Source organism: Argopecten irradians, chromosome 13 (assembly GCF_041381155.1).
Source record: "Argopecten irradians isolate NY chromosome 13, Ai_NY, whole genome shotgun sequence".
NCBI classification, from domain to species: Eukaryota; Metazoa; Mollusca; class Bivalvia; order Pectinida; family Pectinidae; genus Argopecten; species Argopecten irradians.
Window position 1 is genome coordinate 5579472 of NC_091146.1, and position 22978 is coordinate 5602449.

General features: G+C 34.9%; 1 protein-coding gene and 1 long non-coding RNA gene across 11 annotated transcripts in view; one reads left to right on the forward strand and one right to left on the reverse strand.

Moving 5' to 3' along the window:
- The window catches only part of LOC138306056 (uncharacterized), a 77683-nt gene that overhangs the window by 34023 nt on the left and 20682 nt on the right, over nt 1-22978 (reverse strand). For 5 of the 10 annotated variants that reach the window (XR_011205767.1, XM_069246406.1, XM_069246399.1 and 2 more), the window contains exons 11-22: nt 22466-22561; nt 21859-21954; nt 20598-20693; nt 19801-19851; nt 19491-19550; nt 18299-18358; nt 17629-17691; nt 16886-16945; nt 16644-16682; nt 16121-16180; nt 15619-15657; nt 8871-8924 (exon numbers count right to left, since the gene is read on the reverse strand). Coding sequence is in view for 9 of the 10 variants with exons in the window: in XM_069246406.1 (XP_069102507.1) it covers nt 8871-8924; nt 15619-15657; nt 16121-16180; nt 16644-16682; nt 16886-16945; nt 17629-17691; nt 18299-18358; nt 19491-19550; nt 19801-19851; nt 20598-20693; nt 21859-21954; nt 22466-22561 (774 nt within the window). In the remaining variant the exon portion in view is untranslated. The remainder of the gene's footprint in view (nt 1-8870; nt 8925-15618; nt 15658-16120; nt 16181-16643; nt 16683-16885; nt 16946-17628; nt 17692-18298; nt 18359-19490; nt 19551-19800; nt 19852-20597; nt 20694-21858; nt 21955-22465; nt 22562-22978) is intronic. The other 5 variants (XM_069246398.1, XM_069246404.1, XM_069246403.1 and 2 more) reach the window with 5 other exon arrangements.
- On the forward strand, nt 7193-11324 carry LOC138306058 (uncharacterized). Its single transcript, XR_011205768.1, has 3 exons — nt 7193-7758; nt 10386-10424; nt 11104-11324. It is a non-coding gene; the product is annotated as an uncharacterized lncRNA (long non-coding RNA).

Sequence of the window (22978 nt, forward strand, 5' to 3'; positions counted from 1 at the left end):
GAAATCATTTAAAACAATTATTTGCATTTAGAAAAAAACACGGCAATATACACAATAATGTGATTCTACAGATAAAAAAGAAAAACATTTAATTTTATTTCTTTGTTTTTTTTTTAATATTTTTTTTGAGTTACGTAGGCACATGATTATCTAGATAATTAAACGTCGATTATTGTGCAGATTAAACATACAGATTAAACATATTGTTTATGCTCTATCCTTGGTGGACCGTCTTTAATTAACGGGCGCTATTCTATTTATATGCAACCCAGATTACATTTATATCTCCAATAAATGCAATCTAACAATTATTTAATTGTTATATTTACATTTTACTTTCTAGTTCACTGGAAAGGTAGAGTTAAAAGAGGGGTAACTAGCAGTAAAACAATATATTTGTATAGATGTAATATATCTTCGTTAGACAATTGCTCATTAGCTTAAACCTCTTATCTATTGTTATTAATTTTACCGTTTATAACAGATTTTTAGTAACGTATATTTCTCAATGTTTGGTATTAGATACTATAAGACTCTTTCTTATGTGGATATGAAGGATAGGTATATTCTATCCGAGGGTCACAAAATGTTGTGAAACCCGAGGCTTCTTGTCTCAGAAAAAGCTAATATATTTCCTGCTGAATAGACTCTTTTTGAACGTTTGAAATCAGGCCTACTAGTACATGTAGCTTGCAAACTGGTTTGTTATATTTTATATAATAGATAACCAACAAAGGTAAATGAATAACATAAAACGTTGAAAAGCGCTACGGATTCGCCTATTTCTAACGTTTTCAGGTATTAGAAAGCAAATCGGTCATATTTTGAAAAATAACGCACTGAGGTATAGTTTTTATAGGCATTTCTTATTGCAAATAGTTCAATCTTCATGGAAATTCTAAAAAAATCGATTTTTCTTCAGATGATATTTTCAGAAACAAAAGAAAACATGACTATTTTGATGCAATTTTTTAACAAAATTGGGTCAGGAATTACTTTTAAGATAACATTAATACGTTTCATTGTGAACAACCCAGCTTATTGGCTATAGTTATGAATTATATATCACCTACTGAAGGTATGAAGATGTTACGAGCATATTTTTTATATGTTAAGTGATGTTACAAGGAGGAAATATTATTTATTTAAAAATCCTTAAAATCCGGATTATTAAGTCGCTAATACATATATTTAAGCAACCCTGGAAGAGAAATTAACCCAGTGGCATATTGTTTTGATGTGGTTTTTGTGATCAGGATATACCTAAAATCCAAATATCAAAAAATGAACGAAATCCTTGAGAGGAAACTAGAAGGGAAGGTCTACCTTAAGAATTATAGCCTCGTCATCTAGTATTCCATACGAATCAATAAGGTCAATCCTATAAGACTAAACAGGAATATGGTCGATACAAGTGCAATTACCAAAATATATTAACAGGTCTGGTTAATTATTTACATATATTAGGTTTTAAGCGATTCTAGTAGATCGATTTGGTCAATAACAAGTTTGTTTGGTCTTGCGGCGACTGGCATATACGTTAAACAGCAATACCACGTGGTTATCATTATAAGTTTGAAAGCTGTATAAAATTTTGAACATGTAACATGAATTATTGGACACCCTATAGATTTAGACAATTAAGAAGATATGTATATGACGTAAGGCAGCTCATAGGAAAGTATCTGAACTAGTTACAGGTCAGCAAAAATTTCCTTTGAAAACTACAGAGAGAGCGACACCCAACTTTAAAGCCACACAGTCAACCACAGTGAACCGTTTTACGGCTCTTTTGATCTGCATCAAATGAGTTAATTACCTGTTCTATTCTGTTGCCTCAAATTCTACTATGAGAGAGCCCATGGATGTAGTGATCGTAATTGATCGGAACCCCTGGAGTATCATGGATGGGGATGAAGAGATCATACGTGATCGGAAACCCTGGAGTATCGAGGATGAGGGTGAAGAGATCATAAATGATCGGAACCTCTGGAGTATCAAGGATGGGGATGAAGAGATCATACGTGATCGGAAACCCTGGAGTATCGAGGATGAGGGTGAAGAGATCGTAAATGATCGGAACCCCTGGAGTATCAAGGATGGGGATGAAGAGATCATACGTGATCGGAAACCCTGGTGTATCGAGGATGGGGGTGAAGAGATCGTAAATGATCGGATACCATAGAGTATCGAGGATGGGGGTGAAGAGATCGTAAATGATCGGAACCTCCGGAGTATCGAGGATGGAGATGAAGAGGTCGTGAGTGATCGGAACCCCTGGAGTATCGAGGGATGTATGGGTGAAGAGATCATAAATGATCGGAACCTCTGGAGTATCAAGGATGGGGATGAAGAGATCATACGTGATCGGAAACCCTGGAGTATCGAGGATGAGGGTGAAGAGATCGTAAATGATCGGAACCCCTGGAGTATCAAGGATGGGGATGAAGAGATCATACGTGATCGGAAACCCTGGTGTATCGAGGATGGGGGTGAAGTGATCGTAAATGATCGGATACCCTAGAGTATCGAGGATGAGGGTGAAGAGATCGTAAATGATCGGAACCTCCGGAGTATCGAGGATGGAGATGAAGAGGTCGTGAGTGATCGGAACCCCTGGAGTATCGAGGATGGGAGTGAAGAGATCGTAAGTGATAGGAAACCCTGGAGTATCGAGGATGGGGATGAAGAGATCGTAAATGATCGGATACCCTAGAGTATCGAGGATGAGGGTGAAGAGATCGTAAATGATCGGAACCCCTGGAGTATCAAGGATGGGGATGAAGAGATCATACGTGATCGGAAACCCTAGAGTATCGAGGATGAGGATGAAGAGATCATACGTGATCGGAAACCCTGGAGTATCGAGGATGAGGATGAACTGATCGTAAATGATCGGATACCATAGAGTATCGAGGATGGGGATGAAGAGATCGTAAATGATCGGATACCCTAGAGTATCGAGGATGAGGGTGAAGAGATCGTAAATGATCGGAACCCCTGGAGTATCAAGGATGGGGATGAAGAGATCATACGTGATCGGAAACCCTGGAGTATCGAGGATGAGGATGAACTGATCGTAAATGATCGGATACCATAGAGTATCGAGGATGAGGATGAAGTGATCGTAAATGATCGGATACCCTAGAGTATCGAGGATGAGGGTGAAGAGATCGTAAATGATCGGAACCCCTGGAGTATCAAGGATGGGGATGAAGAGATCATACGTGATCGGAAACCCTGGAGTATCGAGGATGAGGATGAACTGATCGTAAATGATCGGATACCATAGAGTATCGAGGATGAGGATGAAGTGATCGTAAATGATCGGATACCCTAGAGTATCGAGGATGAGGGTGAAGAGATCGTAAATGATCGGAACCTCCGGGGTATCGAGGATGGGAGTGAAGAGATCGTAAGTGATAGGAAACCCTGGAGTATCGAGGATGGGGATGAAGAGATCGTAAATGATCGGAAACCCTGCAGTATCGAAGATGGGGGTGAAGAGATCGTAAATGATCGGAACCTCCAGAGTATCGAGCTGGATGGAAATGAAGAGATCGTAAATGATCGGATACCCTAGAGTATCGAGGATGAGGGTGAAGAGATCGTAAATGATCGGAACCTCCGGAGTATCGAGGATGGAGATGAAGAGGTCGTGAGTGATCGGAACCCCTGGGGTATCGAGAATGGGAGTGAAGAGATCGTTAGTGATAGGAAACCCTGGAGTATCGAGGGTGGGGATGAAAAGATAGTAAATGATCGGAACCCCAGAGTATCGAGGGTGGGGATGAAAAGATAGTAAATGATCGGAACCTCCAGAGTATCGAGCTGGATGGAAATGAAGAGGTCGTGAGTGATCGGAACCCCTGAAGTATCGAGGATGGGGGTGTAGAGATCGTAAGTGATCGAAACCACTGGAGTATCGAGGATTGGAGTGAAGAGATCGTAAATGATTGGAAACCCTGCAGTATCCAGGATGGGGGTGTAGAGATCGTAAGTGATCGAGGATGTCTCTCATCATAAACCGCTGCTCCTCGGTTTATTTACGATACACTCATTTTTGTGTGTTTTATAGCTCCATAACAAAGTAGGTATCAATCTATTAAAGTTTATCTTTCCATAGATCTATAACAAATTATATTTACGAATGAAACCTTGACAATGATACACCAGAAAACGAGAGAGATATGACGCTTCCTATTAGTTACTATTAAGTATTTGATTCCGCCAGTACAGGAAATTATTCTGATCACTCTGAAACATGTATCCATGCCACAAACACTTCCTTGTACAGCTGGAATATCTATTATAGCGGACTTGACCAGCCTGCTTGTTTGTGTAATATGATATCCCATATTGCTTTGTTGAAAATGCTTTTCAATATTAACATACCAGAGGATATTCCTTTAAAAAAACCGGTAATATTTCATCGAGTGGGGTGGAAACTTTGATAGTGTTTACGAGTGTGAACGAGATAAGGTGTAATTCATCAAGAAACATATAATATTTTTTTCATGAATTGCATGTTGACGTCTTGGTGATACTGCTCTTTCTTTTACTTATATTAATCTGTTACCATAACAACTTACAACCAATTTATGTACTGTAAAAGTGGACATTTTCACGAATGGGAAATTTACGCTAATTACGCGTAGGCCGCTTGGTCGCGGAAATTTTTCACTCGCGTAATATTTGGTACTTTTATGAACTTTGTTGTTAAATGTCTAAAAGTGTATCTATCGCGAAAATAACAACACCGTGAAAGGTTTATGCATGGAGATCGCGAAATTAAGCACTCGCGAAAATATCCATTTTACAGCACTCGCGAAAATATCCATTTTTACAGTATCCCCCGCTAACTAATTTAGTTTCACACTTTGGGCGCAAATTTTGATAAAGAAATCATAACTCAACCAATTGCAGCACATATATGCTCCAACAAATTATTTGAAAGATGACGTTTTTGTTTTGATGTTCCAAAAAAGTTATTGCCAGCAATACGATATTTTCACTGTAAATGCTGTGTTCTGATAGGTCAATGAGGTGAAAAAAACACATGTATTTCACCAAAACAAGCGTTTATTTCATTCCGAAAATGTTCGTGTCTCCTCTGTGCCAATTATACGATACGCATTAATTAATTTAGATACAACAAATGTTATTGACATAATGTTTTTCAGAATCGCCTTCAAAACTGGTGATTACCTCCTCTCTACAATCCCCAGTGGTTCACTCATCCGTAACACTAAAATGTTCATCTACGTCACATAGTAAACCAGATAACCACAGTCTGTTCTTAAAGTATAGTTGGAAACTCAACGGGACGTCCACAGATAACCACAGTCTGCTGTTAAAGTATAGTTGGAAACTGAACGGGACGTCCACAGATAACCACGGTCTGGTCTTAACGTATAGTTGGAAACTCAACGGGACGTCCACGTATAACGCACGATTCAGTGATAATGGTACCAACCTCATAATCAACCAAGTACGCCATGAGGACAGATACAACAGTCTTACCTGTCAGACGAGAGAGGAGACGCAGGTATACAGTAAAATGTTTACGGTGGCGAACAGCGCACCGCGCATGGCAGACGACGCACAAGGCCGGACGAAGCACGATGACTATAGGTCATCCGGAACCTTCGAGTCAGATGCTCTAGAAACTTGCACATTATTTTTCATAGGAGCTGAAAAAGGTGCGTTTTTTCAAGTTTTGGTGGGAAACCGAACTTTCGAATGTTGAATATCTCATATTCGATGTAAGAATAGCCTGATCTTTTATTCTTTATCAAAACATTATTAAAATTTGATTGGTTCGTTGTTTTTTATCTGACCCCACATGGAACTTTTGACCTTGACATAGTATCTGAAAACATGTTATTAGAAAGAGACGTGCAATGTTCCGATCTACCTGTATAACTGAATGTGGATGGTTACAGAATAACGTAATGAAACTTTCAAATTTGTTAGTAAAATGTTGTTTGACCTTGGACGTCATCTTACAAAATCGAAAGCGCTTTTAAACATCTCCAAAAATGAACGCCGTAGCACGTATCGTTCGTGAGATATTGTGCTGATAATTGTTTGAGGAAATAAAAAACAAAAATAATAATAAAAAAAACCCAGTAAAATGGAAATCCCAAATCAAATGTCTTACATCTGTATCCTATCTACAGTAGCATGCCACACTACTTTGGAATTTCTTACATTTTGTTTTCGTTTTTCATTTACTCATTTCGCAATTAGGTACACAAAATGGGAGTTTTTAACAATCAAATATGTCACTGAAACAAAATAATGCTTAAAAGTATCAGCGACATCAGTTTTGAAGGGAAGTGATACTATCAGCGCGCAACATTTGCTATGCTAGATGACATGATGTATGTAGTAATGTTAACCGAATGGTTGTATTTTATGTCTGTCACAGACGGGCCTCAGTTTGTTGACATAGATGGCGCTGGAGGTCTGTCTTCGCTGATCATGGGGGATGTGTTTGGACCCATGGTCTGTAACACTGACTGTAACCGTGCCTGTCTAATGGAGTGGAGGAGAGATGGCGTTTTATTACGACTTCCCCAGACTTCTGATAATCAACTGGTGTTTAGGGACAACCAACTCCCCAGAGCAAGGGAGGTAACTTATACCTGTACAGCACGAGTGCCAACAAATGCAGGATTCACTGCAGCGGCAAGGGAAAGGAATGTGACTATTAAAATTCAATGTAAGTATGAAATGAATAAGGGAGACAACTAATGCCTGTACAGCTCGATTACCGACAAAGTATTCAGTCAATATCGTGTTATATCGATTAGATAGTGCTAAATATCTCAATTTACCGTTATCATGTTTTACACTACTAAATTAAATAATTGATCATTTATAGGTGCTTCTTACTCGCCTGAGGACTTCCGTGTTCTGAGTTTAGTTGGGACAGTGCTACCGTTATGTGGACATCGAACTTTAACGGTGGGCATCCTCAAATATTCGACATCTATGTGATGGCGAAAGGGGACGATGAATGGCGGCCTGGTGTGTTGGGAATCCAGGATGCTGGGGAGGGGGAGACAATGGAATACAAAATAATAGAACTCACGTCAGATACAGATTATGTCATACGACTGAATGTGTCTAATAATTATTGGATCTTGAAAATCTGCAGACTTACTTTATAGGACATCTGTCTCTCCTATGTTTGACTAGATTATTTGTTGTAAAAGTATGAATTTCTTGAGGCATGCGGACGCATTTATTAAAGGTTGTCAATAATCAAATCGTTCTATTGAAATTATGTTAGTCCATTATCTGTAATCCTTAGAGGCAAACGATATTTCCCAAATGGCGTCATCACTTTATAAACATTATGGCAATGATGAATTGGAAAAGAGTAATGTCTGTCGAGTGGACAGAGATGTATCTACCCTCTTAAAAAGCAAATCTGCCTATCCATATCCGGCCAGCCTCATGCTAACCAGACATAGAAATTATTTCTATTGAGATATCTCTGTCTGATTGTCTGATTCAGGTTAATATATAGCTGTCAAAGTCTTAATTAATTACATAATTTCCGTTTAATAAAAGTGAAATACGATGTCTCCAGCCTTATTTTTTCTGTTCCACTTCTAGCTGCTCCACAGACCCTTGATGAACAGTCCGACGCTCTTACTGTAGTACTGGTTGTTGTTGTCTGTATCGTAGTTGTGGCACTAATCATCGCCATCATTATCATCATCATAATGCGAAGAGCCAAACGTGGTAAGAGGATACTGTATAGCGTTCTGATTTCGTGGGTTCATATTTCGTGGTTTTCCTTACGGGGCATTTTTGCGGGTAGTATACTTCGTGGTTAACCTCACATTTGAACTGGTATTCTTCAAATATTAAAGACAAATGCCCACCTTTCATTGGAAATTTGTGGAAATCAACATGTGCGTGAAATAAATGTTATGTCTTTGAGATAAATAATAAGCATTGCTATGATAACGTTATGATTATCTTTTACATCTTTTGGAAACGTTCGCTTTTATTTATTAGGAAAATGAAGCCCCGCGAAACGTAGCCGCTACACAACAATGTATTTCTACACTTTGCTTAGCTATATATTAATATTTTACGCTCTCCTCTTGTTCATGAATGTTTACTTTTCTTTTTTTATTCTAATTAATTTAACTTGAACGAACTCCAAGGCATTGCCCAACAAAGACATTCTCATGGTAAGTTACTGTGTCTCCCCATACAAGTCCTGATGCGACCAGAAAAAAGTCTTATTATAGCAGATATAATCCATAGATATGTCCGCGTGTTTGTGTTAGGTTTCATGTGTGAAAAATCACGCTGATTGACTCCCCAAAATATATAATGTACATACAAGCGAAATTGGACCAAACATTGGGTTGCAATTTCACTCAGGATAATATACTTTGAAATATGATGCGTCATTTTTATGGAACTCAGAAATAAATGATGTGTGCGATAATAGAAGAAATGTTTCCGATTATTCCCAACACAAGAAACATACTTTTTGTAAAAACAAAAAACTACAATACCTGTATCAAATCGAACGTCTAAAACATTTTAGGACAACAATGGATTTTATTTTCTTGTCGCAACTTCTGATGAGAATAATGTTCGTCGAAAGAACATTTCGGTCCGACGCGCTGGTTTTTATGACGTTTACAATTAAGCGCGTGCGAAAATTCCCAGTGAAACTATTGGTTGGTTTGTATGTATACATGTATATAACGATTCGTGTGAAAACAGTAGAACATAGTTTATTAACATTTATATAGAGAGTCAGGTAACAACATGATTTATGACATGACCCGCCTAATATTTGGTGACTTAGCCTGTGTACTATTTTTGCGTACCTGGAAATTTAGACATCAGGATTTCATGACGCTGTGTCAAAATGGTGGCCTCTGCTGGAATAGTGCAACATATTTTGAGTTTGAAATTCTTATAAATGTATGTTGTTGTAGGTATGTGATAGTAAATCGAAAATGTTCTGGCAAAATCTTTGAAGGGTGGAGGTAGCATATGTTACTGTTTTGAAACAAATAAGAGTCTTATTAAACGAAATTGCTATATTGTTAATAAGGACAACTGTTCAATAAATTAAGAAGCAAGTTTATTGTAGGAAAATGTTGATTTCTCATAGGTGTACACATCACAAATCCTATAAAGAGTCCTCAATAACTTTACAATGTTGAAATCAGTCTGTACCAGCTTCATAGACAGATTGGGATGCATGCCTTTAGGATTAAGACGTTTTTAATGTCACGAATGAATACATACAATAGGCCCTGACGACAACATAGGTAGATAGTAAAACCCACTATGTTAGTATCTGTACAGGTGCCGTCGATATGGCCCACAAAAAAATTAACACTGATGTGCAGAGTAACCACATGAAACGACAATTCATGTTCAATGCAATATCATATGGTACCTAACAGAGCTGCACACTTCCCAGTGTTGAAATCAGTAACATTGGGAGGTTCAAAATGTCACAAATGAATATAAAAACTACGCTATGACGACGACATTGGCATATAGCAAAACCCGCTAGGTCGATCGGTATTTACACAGGTTTGTCCCAACGGTGTACAGAGTAACCATATGCGACTGACGCGACAAGATATTATATGGTACCAAATATGGCCGACAGCTTAACAAAGAGAAATAACCCTTACTAAAAATTGTACAAAATATGTTTAATGTATATTTTTCAGTACATAAAAAAACGGCTATACATATGATTTTATTTATTGTTTTTCTTTCTGGATGTTAAGGCAGTGCCAATATATGGATTTGAAGCAACCTGAAGGTTAGTGTCTATAAAAGTATAATATCAAGAAATGAAATGAGTATCTTGTGTAAGCATACAGTATGTTGGCGATAACATGATAAAATGTTGAAGAAAAAATTTAATTTGAATTAATAAAAATGTTGTTGACCACCGAAACAGGTGAGGCGTTTTACCATTTTTACCTGACTGAATGAAAGTATGGTGTCATTATCATACTGACCTGCCACTCGGAACCAATAACATATGTTCTTATGTTTTGTGCTAAATGTGGTGAATTCACATTCTGTATAGTTCATACTGTATAATTACAGGACAGGAACATCTATATTCAAGCTCTAACGAACCACCACACACAACGGAGGTCATCACAGGTGAAACACATTCAATGAAGCAGTGTATCTAAATGTGAATGTATCTAGATCAACTTAATAGTAACTCCATGTGAACATTTAATTAATACATGTATATCTAATACAGATGCAAAATATATATTCTTAAGGGTAACATATTATCATGCCAGAGACCATGCTATAATGCTAATTGGTCATGTTTGATGTTTCATTTTGTTTTGAAGGTGATGAGAAGGACTATAGCGACCTTAACCTTCAGAGAGGTATGTACAAAATAAGTTCCAATGCCGCTAAAACAATCCAAGGTTAAGAATGGGCTTTGGATTGTATAGTGGACAATATATCCAAAATTGACGTTTGGAATCTTACTATGTCTATCTGGTTCCGTATCCTAGCTTTGGATACTTAGATGTGTTAAATTATTAAGGGAACGACTATCAATCGGAAAGTATTCTTTTGAGTCGTTGTGTTTTTTTTTAAATTAACAATGATATATATATATAAACAGATCGGAGAGATATTGTTGATTCAGAATTTTTCGTCCGACACATTAATTGCTATACGAACCTTTATAAACCTTTGCACTAATGTTCATCATGGTACAGGGGAGTTCAAATGACTCTTGATTTTCGATCCGTCAATCAATATAGCCGCTATTCCATGACTTTTAATTGATTGAGATTTGAAATTAAGCAAAACATTGTTTTAGGTGGTTTGAGGGATGCCGAACACAATGCAACACATTTGTTGACATGTTAACAAAATCGCAAGTGATCGAAATGAAGGTATAACAACATTTTGAGGAAAATCGATATACAAAGATTTTGAGTGTAAATGCAATAGTTCGACTGTGGGGTGTACTTTAGAAAACATGTGTTATCTTATGCTTATGATAGTCATTTTAATCAAAATATTACCATAAAGTTTCTTTTTATTTTGTAGGGTCTGTGCACTTTTATGAAAAGGCCAATCCCAGAATGTGAAAAGGATAATATCAACGTCCTATGAAGGTGCATGTGGTAACACAAACAGTTAAACATCAATCTACTGCACTGGGCGTAATCGTTTGCTAAGAGGAACACAGAACTTTCTAATAATATAAAAAAAACCACACTTAAACTAAATAATTTAACCAAATCGAACTCGATTATTGCTTGTATTCAATCATGCTTGGTTATATTTGATTTTCATACAATACCAAAATGTACTATTAATAAGCATTGATGTCATTTTTTCATTTTTAATTTCATTGGGGTATGGAAGTTGTTTTTGTTTGTAAAAAGTGTGGACACGCGTAGCTAATTCTCACAAAAGTTTACAAGGAATTTCTTGTCATTACCTGACGTCAATGCTTAAAGTTAGCTTTTTAATCTATTTGATAAAAAATAACATAGTTTAAACTTATAATTCCAATGATTTGTTTAATGATTATTTTTTCAAATGAATACGCAATGTCAATGCCTTCATTGTGATGTCACATAAGCTGTGGCGTTTCTTGTTATTTGATAGTGGTATTACAAAGGAATTGGCCAATCAGAAAGTCAAATTTAGAATGAAATAAATATATATATAATATACCAGATCGCCATGATATAAATTGTGCTTACCTCAAAATGATCTACCAACTCGCCATGATATAAATTAAAACAACTAAAATTTATATTGATATGAGATCAAATTTCTACTTTTGTCGAACAATACTTACAAAAACGCCTTAAAATCAGCACAAATTAACGATCAGGGTAAGGCCATACATTTTTCCATTTCACCTACGTAAACGGAAACTAAATTCGATCCGAACCCAGCAGAAACGGACACGGAATGTTAAAAATTCTGATATTACATATACCATGTACATTATTTGTCTTCTCAGTTACTACAACACTTGTTAACTTGTACTTACTTTCCCCTATCGTATAATGTAATATAGAAATTCAATGAGAAGTAACAAGTTATAAAAACGGGTTTCTTCTAGTATGTGAAAGTTTGAATGTCGAACGTATCGAAAATATATTGCAAAAATATAACCATTGTACGGAAGCGTATTAGGCTCACGTACGACAATATTTTTCAGGATAACGAAAATGTTTTATTTGGCGGCCGCCTAATTATATGGCGGCCGCCAAATAATTATCTGGCGGCCGCCACTTAATTTATCTGGCGGCAGCCACTTAATTTATCTGGCGGCCGCCATATTAATTATATGGCGGCCGCCAGATAAGTATATGCCAGAAATTTAAGTGGCGGCCGCCATATCAATTAAGTGACGGCCGCCAGATAAATATTTGGCGGCCGCCAGATAATTATCTGGCGGCCGCCAAATAAAACATTTTCGCTATCCTAAAAAAATATTTTCGTACGTGATGAGCCTAATACGCTTCCGTAGCATTGTAAACAAAGAGGGGGAGACAAAAAGCGAATTTTTAATATAAACATTATTTTTGTTTTTGTTTGGAAGCGTTATTTTCATTTAATCGATAAAGCCTCAAGTACGCCTTTGATTCAAGGGCTGGAAGAGTTCATTATTGATTTTAGGGGTAAATAAGTCTAACCTTTGTCTAATTTACCCTACCTACATATATACATGCAATCAAACATGTCTTTAAAAACAACTCATAATTAAAGAACTCAGAAAATATCTTTATGACTGAGCCGTCTTGATATACATGACAAATTGTGTACCATTTGTGGCCCTGAGAAGGTGGTCTCATTATACAGAGGCAGTCGCTAAGGCAGGTCAGACTTTTAGAGATTTAAATACATTTCCCGTAACATTTTTATGTGTGGAAACTTTCCAAATATGCAAAAAGCAATTCTACGTATATCATAACGTTTGTGATTAGTAAAAAATCTATAAAAAAAACCATTTCAAATTTTATTAATAAGTATAAAGATGGATATCAACATTTACAAAAACATAATGTGTGTATAAATATTAAGTTTATTAGCATTAAATTTTTATATTCCATGCACGAATGAGTGGGTAAAATGTATTTGGGGGTTATAACGGTTTCTTGTGACGACAAATGTAAAAGGGTGAAATAATATTGGATAACATAACATATAAATGATATAGTGTTAAGCACATGGAGTTCCATATTGAGTTGAACATGGGTTATATTCCTTTGATATTTGTTGGTTACCATTTTTAAGACTGCTTACGAGTATTTCAAATGACCATCACTGTACGAAAAAACTATATTTTATGTATAATAGTCCCCAAACCAGACATATTATGAAGATAAATGATATTCTATTTTAAGTAGATTACATTTCTACAATACTTTTCGCTGGTTGTTACATTTCTTATTTGCTCTTACTCTTTTTGCATTGAAAACATCTTTTTGCGTTCAACTTGTAAAAACAAATTGGAATATTCAAAGCCCACTGTCGTTTCTAAACATAATTGTTTAAAAAGTAACACGAGAACATAAAAAATCGATGTAAACAAGTACTGATCTCGTTGAATTAAAATTTCATATTATATCTTTTGAAGTATATTTTGAGAAACACTTTTTTCTTCGTTCTGTTTAACTCCAAAGACAATCGCACAAAAGGAATAAATCGGTGCAGTACTGAATATGGTTATTTTTCTCATTAGATACCATGTCCATTATTATTTCCAATTCATCGTTATCGTACAAGGGGAGCTTACTCTTACGGCTTAGCAATATGTGTGAAAAATCGACACGTTTAACTAATAAGTTTCACATCCATAATGTGTCCATGGTCAAATGTCAGAAATCTTAACAACAGCACTATGGATCTACCTTCCTAAATTGTCTTTAGTTGTTTGGATTGGTCCTGCCATAAATATGTTCAGTCCCTGCAAAATACAATGGTAATTTTGTATCAATGTGCTCACGCGGATATACATGTAGCCAATAATTTTCAGGGGTCAAAATATGAGCGATTTGGATCAAAATCGAGGAAAAACTAAATGTTAGCGAATAAACTTTTCCCGATTTCACTTCAAGGGTATTTATAATAATTATAGTGTTTTTAATCTATTAAATTCTGAATATTTCACGTATGAACTATTCGCGATCTCGTCGATGACCCGCAAAATCGCGACAATACCCGGTTGCGCAGTACATATTATTGTATGTAAACATTAAGTTTAAAGGCCCACTAGGCCTACCTTTCCGAAACAAAAAAAACCCCAAAAATTTCTTAACAACAATTATAACATATAACAAATCATATTCTGATGGCCTTGCAACACCAAACGATGCAGGATTTTCTACGTAATCTATGTTAATAGTGAGAATCATTTTCCTGCTTTTCCGCGTGGCCCAGTAATAGTATACTACCGCATGGTACTTAGGACGATGGCAGGAAACATATGGAAATTAACATTTAATCTATTGTAATTAAACTGTTCAGATGGGGATTGTAAGTGTAGTATTTACATTAAGTTAATAACTTTTGTGAGTCAACAAAATTATCAATTTTGTTTTACATTACTATTTTAAAAATCAAAATCCGTTTCGGAATTTAGTGGGCCTTTAACACTAATATGTATTTTTTTCTGTTGTGATTTTTTTATTCAATATACATGTAAATTGCAATATATGTTCCTTTCGTAGGAGGACTCACTTACCATTTCCATATCTCATTTTATAATATAATATGTATCTAATTCAAATGGGAATTGAACAGTGAAATCATTGTTTGGCTGTGGTGTGAACGCGACGCTGACCTATCTCCATGTAGCACGTATGTTAACGCGTTATTGCATTCATACTATCGTAAACGCAATACACAAACTGTTAAATTATCATTTGGTCGTTGGCGGTGATGGTTGACAGGATTTTACCCTTCCTCTTCCCCGTTATCCACTATAGTCGGCACTCGATATTGACGTACTTTCTCCACAATAAATTTTCTGTTATATTCAGATATCCTTTAAAAAGTAATTTACGTTCCAAATACACTTTCTTGATGCAAAATAAATAATTATTTTGACCATGTATATCGTTTTAATGGCAGCACAAAATCAAACAGAAGTAATCATCAATAACATAATGGCGGTTATTTGCACCTTGTTGCTCCAGATTGCAATATCAAAATAAATTCATGATGCAGGCTTTAAATAAATTATACGATTGCTTCTAAGTTAGTTTAATTGATTGCACTAACCTTAGTATATTTGAATTAAATAATTTATCACAACTGGAAATTTTGTCCGGATTTTTTCCCAAAACTTCTGGGACTAATAACAACTTCCGGTACGAAATCCGGAAAGAATACAAAGTACGCAAAGATTTAAATGAGAACCAGGACATGATCAGTTTATATTTAGGTAACTCTATAATTAGCCAGAAGCTCCTCCAACCATATGCCCCGGAGTGACGTGAACAATGGATTTATCTCCGAACTCTCTATAATAATAACAACTCTAGAATGCTCAATTGAAATTGCATAGGCGGGTTTAAATTACGCGTGAATACTCACCCTTTTTAATGTTTAGCTTGGTATAATCTTTCTCTTCACCTTGAAAACAAGACCAAATCTTGTTATAATCCAAACAATAATTACATTTGAGTAGTCGTTGTATAGCAATTGTTTGTTATTTCTATTTGATCAGGAACATGCACTTATAGTTGATTAAATAAGCGGGTGTAAAATTTCGAATTTAAAATCGCGAATCGTTTTTGAAAGCGCCAATAACAAGGTAGACTTGGATATGTAAATTGATGTTTAAAGGAAAAGTTGTTAATTTCGCTAATTTGTGTAAATCCGCGAGAAATTGAAACCCTCGCGAATATTAGCAACTCTACTATATATTGAAAAATAGCAAATTATTTAATCAGTGTAATATTTTTGCGTGAAAACCTGTCTATTGAAACATAACGAATTTTATTATGAGTTATTAAATTAATTATTCATCCGATTTATATATAAAAATTTCTATATTTTATATAATGTTTAAATTGAAAAAAAAAACCGCATTTACCTTTATTGAGCGCCGTCGGGTCGTGTGTTGCAATGGGATTCAAATATAAATGTTCTTGGCCTACAATGATATTACAACATCATAAAACATACAGAACAAGTCACACATCATAACAGAAAAAAAAACCTGATTTCCCTTATGTCGTTCTTTGTATACATTGGTAAAATTATCCCTCATAATAATTAGGTATTCTGAATCAGTTTCTTTCAATACTTAATTAGTACTTAATAGCATGCCTTCCTAAGTCCCCAAAACTTTTCTCTTCGCGTGGGAAAAATGAAACTATCTATATTCGAGTAAAAAGATCTTGACAGTAACATATATAATGTCGCTGTATATTAAGTGTACGTTTCTATTATTTAGCTACTTGCATACATGACGTAATATTTTAGTTTGAAACATGACGTGTATTGTAACTAAACCAAATACATTTCAAATAATGAAATGTTCCGGTGACTTTATCGTTAATTACATATCCCATATATTGGTATGGATTTAAATGACACTCCAGACTGGTGCTCACCTTTTTGAATGTTTAGTTTGGTATATTTCTGTGCATCACCTTGAGAACAGAAACAAATAATATGAATTCCAAACTATGAGTACAATTTATTCACTTGAAATGCATAGTAATAGAGTTAGAATGAGGCATGTATAGTAAAACATAGTGAAATTATTATAATTTTGATAATTGAAAAGTTATCATACTATATTATATATCAAAGGAACATGTTTTTTGTATACATTGTTGTACTTTTTTTTTACCTCTGTTGACCTTCGTTGCATCGTGTAGTTCATTGCAATTTAAATATAAGTGTTCCTGACCTACAACGGTATAAAAATATCTCAAAACATTGTAACGAAAAACATTATAAGAACTATCTCCTTTTATTGTCGTTCTTTGTATACATTGGTATAATTTCTCTCAGTATCTTGAAATGATTAAGCCTCCTGCTTCTTGTAATACTGAACTACAATGTAATATATGTTGATGTATCATCTTAACTATATAATAGTGTAAACCAACTTACTTTCGTGAAAGTTTATCTCCGCGAATTACCATCTAAATCACATTTATTGATAGGAACTTCCATTTGATTTTTTTCAACCCGTGCATTGTAATCTTCACGAAATTGTTTTGAAATCAAAATCGCAAAATTAAATAACCGCAAAAAAGTCGGTTGACAGTAATTTTAAATTCTAAAAGAAAATTTGCGAATCAGTTTGAAGTCAACACGATATAAAGTCTTATATTGTTGAGATGGAATTGTGAAATTGGTCAGGTGAGAAGGGGTTGGGAGGGGTGGGGGAGGGGGGGGGGTGTGGGGGTTGGGGGGGGGGGTGGGAGGGGGGGGTGATTAGACATAACCAAGATAGTAAACATGTGCTATAACCTTTATACCACAAATTTAATGAACAAAAATGCGCCAGACAGGGTATAGAGATATTTTTGATGTCTTTGTCATACTTCAATACAGATTTGATTAAAATTCATTAAAAGCACTTGCCTTCAGGTTGATCCATATTGATGTACTCGCTGACATTATCCAATGTTCTCTCGATATCACCTACTGTCCATAACGTTTACAAAATCAATAAAACCTCTATTTGCATATTACAGTAGCATGTACACAGCTTAAACCAAACGTATTCTATGGAGCGTGCTTGATTGAAAATAATATATGTTCGTTGTCAACTGAATTCAAACTTCCGTATACGGAGTTAAAATTAAGAAAATTCCTTATAATTTTTATATTCAATCCTGGTTTGGTTGAGACATAAAAAAATTGTGATCGCCATGGCTAAATAAACTGCATATACGCTAATGTTCTCGCAATCGGACAATACAAGGCAGGAGAATAGCAATATGTCTATATAAATATATATATACTGTTTTATTGAGTAGCTTATTTGAGCTTTGTTGACCTCCGTTACATCGTGCATTTCATTGGAATTCGAATAAAAATATTTCTGGCTTGCAATTAAAAGTAGCAAAGCATACCGATCGAGAATGAAAAAACTCAATAATAATTCACATTGTCGAGATGGTAATATGTCTATGGCTTGAATTGATATCAGTTTAAACACATATAATCTATCGGTATAATGCAGTTGTATTCCTACTGAATAAAATATCTTATTTCATTTCTTTCAAAATAAAATCAAGTCAACACGTACCTTCGGGTTGATCCATATTGATATAATCGCTGGTACTACCCTTTGATGTATCAGTATCGTCTACCGTTAAAAAACCAATAAGAGGACAGATCAAAGGATAAATTTATTTCCACCACGATAGGTGAGTGCTTTTCTCTCAAGGTGTCACATAGGCATTTGTAGTCTTTGATTCCCAATGTGTTTATACCACTATGTATGCATTCTAATACAATAACTTTGCCCGGACTACATGTACTTCTCCTCCGTGTCTTGTCATAATTTGTCAACGTCATCAAAATTCGAATGACGTCATAATGCTGTGCTCTGACCGCCACATGATGTTGAAAGCGGTCGTGACGTGATGTCGAATTGTGTCACAATTTCCATCATTGGTACAAAATTGACCCGAGATACTGATAATCAGTCAATATAATGTTTTTTTTCGGAAGATCGGACGACCGATACGTTTGATAGACTTAACGAAGTTTGATCGGACTTGAATTTGATCACAATGGTTTGGTGACACCGGGCTTTACGCATGCTTGAATAGATTAAAGAAGTCGTTTAATAAGTACATCTCATATTCAGCTAATTAAAAATTGACTTTTTACTATTTTTCATCAAATCATGGAGTTTTAATATTAATAAGTATCTTTTTATTGATGAAATTATCACTACATCTTATTTGCATATACAGGCAAATATACAGCTGAGTCACACAGCTAATTGTTGTTGAATAAGAAATTTATTTCACACTCGTAAGTCTATTAAAGTTACAAAAGTGACTCGCTAAAGCTTATACCGTTTCTAACTTTTAGAAAATAACTCACTCGTGTAACCTCTATATATATGAAGCTTATTACATAAAATACAGCTTGTACTTCACCTAACAAATGCATTTGCACGCAAAAATAGAACAAAGGAGTGATAGGATAAAATACTAACCTAAATAGTAAATGTGTTAAATAAACAATATAATCATGATTTATTGAAAAACTTTGCTGGGTTATAGGAATGTTTTCCAGTTTGTTGCCATGTTTCATTTTAAAATTCATAAAAGTTCTTGCCTTCGAATTGATCGATATTGATGTAGAATTGATATCAGTTAAATCACATACTCTATCCTTTATAGTGCAGCTAAATGTTTAGTGAATACAAAAAGAACTTTAAGCAATATTTTTTTCTTTCTAAATAAAACCAAGTTAACACGTACCTTCTGTTTGATCTATATTGATGTAATCGCTGGAACCATTCATTGAACTCTCAGTATCGACTACCGTTCATAGAAAAACAATAAAAGAAAACATTAAACTCGGGAGATTTGATAGCTTATAACATGTGCTTATTTAGCAACATATACTACTATAATAAAGATCACTTTACAACATAATACAATAATTATATAATATAGAACTATATTATATTATATATCAAATTCATTTAGCTACATATACCACCCATTTTACAGTAAGATTTGATTTTGTTCAATTACAATATCCTCCCATTCTAATTACACGATGTACCTGTCGATTGTTCCATTTTGATGTCATCATCCGATACCATATTAGGGTTACCTAATTAGAAAAAAAAACAAAAACGCAGAATCTTTGTTGCCGTCGCTTGTTCACAGAGCACATGCAACCAAAGGAGTAATATTAAATTTTTGATTTAAATATTTGGGGATTCTGAAATGCGTTCGTGATACCTTAATCTGGACATTACAAATGCTAACTTTGTCCAATACCCAATCAATAGCAAAGTAAATCATCATTCGACCTTTGCCTATTTGGGCATTTCAATTAAAAATTGCTTTAAAAATGATTATTTTTGTCTGTCGCGTATACAAATGTTCCATTAAGATTCCAGATAATGCCAGACATTATTTTGTTTCATATAATATATAATATATACATATTCTACTTGGAATATGGGAATACTACATAGAAAAGATAAACTACGTCATGATGTTTCATGAGAGAATCGCAAATCACTTCAATATATTTACTGTCGGTAGAGGATCTGTTTTGTATTTTCATATCATAGAGTTATCTGTCCTTGTGACGTCATGTATTTGCGAGCGTAACGTCATACTTTTACGAGAAAAACAACGTAAATTTCCCTCACAAAATAGTAACGTCACAAACTATACCTACAAGCAAGGGAGGTAACTCTGTAATATAAAAAAGACGGAATAGTACGAATGTAAAGTATAGACTACAGAACTGTGTTGGTCGCGACCGCTCTAGATATCAATACCCGATTTATGAATCGATTACAAAACCAATACATATTTCAACCATGAATATAGTAAACAACTCACGTTTAATGGCCTCGATTTGATATTGTTCCTTTATTGCAGTGCTTGGGACGTCCTCTTTAGTTTCTTCATCCGCAACAGCATATAGGTGTTCTTGGTCTTTAAAAAGTTATTTCAGTACACAATTATAGCATGCTATCCCTACCATTTAATAACCCGAAACATATTTTGTTTTATAGTTGAATTTATATTAACAGATCGCCAGCTGTCAATCAAACCGCACGTGATTATGCATTTTGTACTGTGTGTGCTACGATGTTTGCCCCGACATTGAATAAAAAACACGTGCGTTTGTGAGCGCGAGGCGTGGCTATATTACACCGGTCAATTATTGAAGTAAAATATTTGAATAGATGATAAAATGCTGGGATGGTAAAAGTACAAAAAATATCAATCGAGTCTTTCGGACTTTATCGAATAAATAGATTTACTTCCGTTTTCATAAAAAAAACTTGTTTTATTTTCTATTATAATCATATCAGGACGTAGTGATGTATCAGGAATACAGTGACTTTCCACAAATTTCCACCCAACGGTCAGTATATTTTTTCATTATATGACTAGTAATATTGCTGTTTTTGATTCATAAAATGCAATATCAACCCCGAAATCAGCGGCAAGTCCAGATATATCCCTCGTGATTCCAGTTGGTTATATTGGCATATACTAATACGGATAAACTGATATAGGAAAAATAATTTTTAAATTATAAATAAATATCATCCTGTCAATTATAGTATAGTCTCTTTGAAGATGTTAACATTATGTAAATGTCTAATAATAAAACAACCAACGGTCAATATATTACATTAATATTATATTTTTCAAAATATCACAAAACTTAGACTTTGACAGATTCAGCCTGAAGACGTTGAAAAGACGCAGAAAGGCCTTTCGGCAAAGTCAGAATTTTAATATTGTTTTTTTTAATTTAAATCTACCTTTACGTTTGCAAAGAACCATTGCAATTTTTCCTATATATGATATATATATATATTATAGCATAATGTAATTATATACAATTATCGACCTTTTTCATGTATGAACGGTCCTTGAAAGTCGTAACGTCATAATTTTCAGAAAAAAATTGACGTAAATTCCCTTCACGTCCAAGGGAGGTAACAAAGACGGAATAGTATGAATGTAAAGTATAGGCTACAGAAGTGTGTTGGTCGCGAGAGCTCTAGATATCGATAGCCGATTTATGAATCGATTACAAAAAAAACCCACACATATTTAACCATAACCATAGTAACCAACTCACGTTTAACGGCCTCGATTTGAGGTTGTTCCTTTAATGCAGTGCTTGGGACGTCCTCTTTAGATTCTTCATCCGCAACAGCATATAGGTGTTCTTGGTCTTTAAATGACATTACAAGTACACAATTATGGCATGCCATCCCTACCATTAAATAACCAGAAACATATTAAAGAAATAGATTTACCTCCGTTATCAGAAAATACTTGTTTTTATTTTTATTGTAATTATATCACGACGTAGTGTTGATAAAGACAACAGGGACTTTGCCAAGATTTCCACCCGACTGTCAATATACACATGTATATTCATTATATGACTAGTGTTGTTGCAGTTTTGCGCTTTCCCTATACATTGCACAGAAGTATGAGCTATCAGTCATCGGAACCGATAACATCATAATTTTCTGAAAAAAAAAACCAACGACGTAAATTTCCTTCACACCCAAGGGAGGTAAATATGTTATATGCAAAGACGGAATATTATGATGTAATGTATAGGCTACAAAAGTGTGTTGGTCGCGAGCGCTCTAGATATCGATACCCGATTTATTTATGATTTGATTACAAAAAAACCCACACATATTTAACCATAACCATAGTAACCAACTCACGTTTAACGGCCTCGATTTGAGATTGTTCCTTTATTGCAGTGCTTGGGACGTCCTCTTTAGTTTCTTCATCCGCAACAGCATATAGGTGTTCTTGGTCTTTAAATTACAATACAGTACACACTTTAAGCATGTCATCCCTACCATGTCATAACCAATGTTTTATAGTTGAATTGGTATTATAGAACTAAAATATTTGAATAGATGATAGATGCTGGAGTGGTTAAAGTACAACAAAGTATTAATTCAGTCTTTCGGACATTATTAAAGAAATAGATTTACTTCCGTTATAAGAAAATACTTGTTTCATTTTTTGTAATTATATCAGGACGAAGTGATGTATCAAGAATACAGGGACGTTGCTCAAATTTCCATCCAACTGTCAGTATATTTATTCATTATATTACTAGTGATATTGCTGTTTTTGATTCATAAAATGCAATATCAACCCCGAAATCAGCGGCAATCCAGATATATCCCTCGTGATTCCAGTAAATTGTGTCAAATACAGATCGA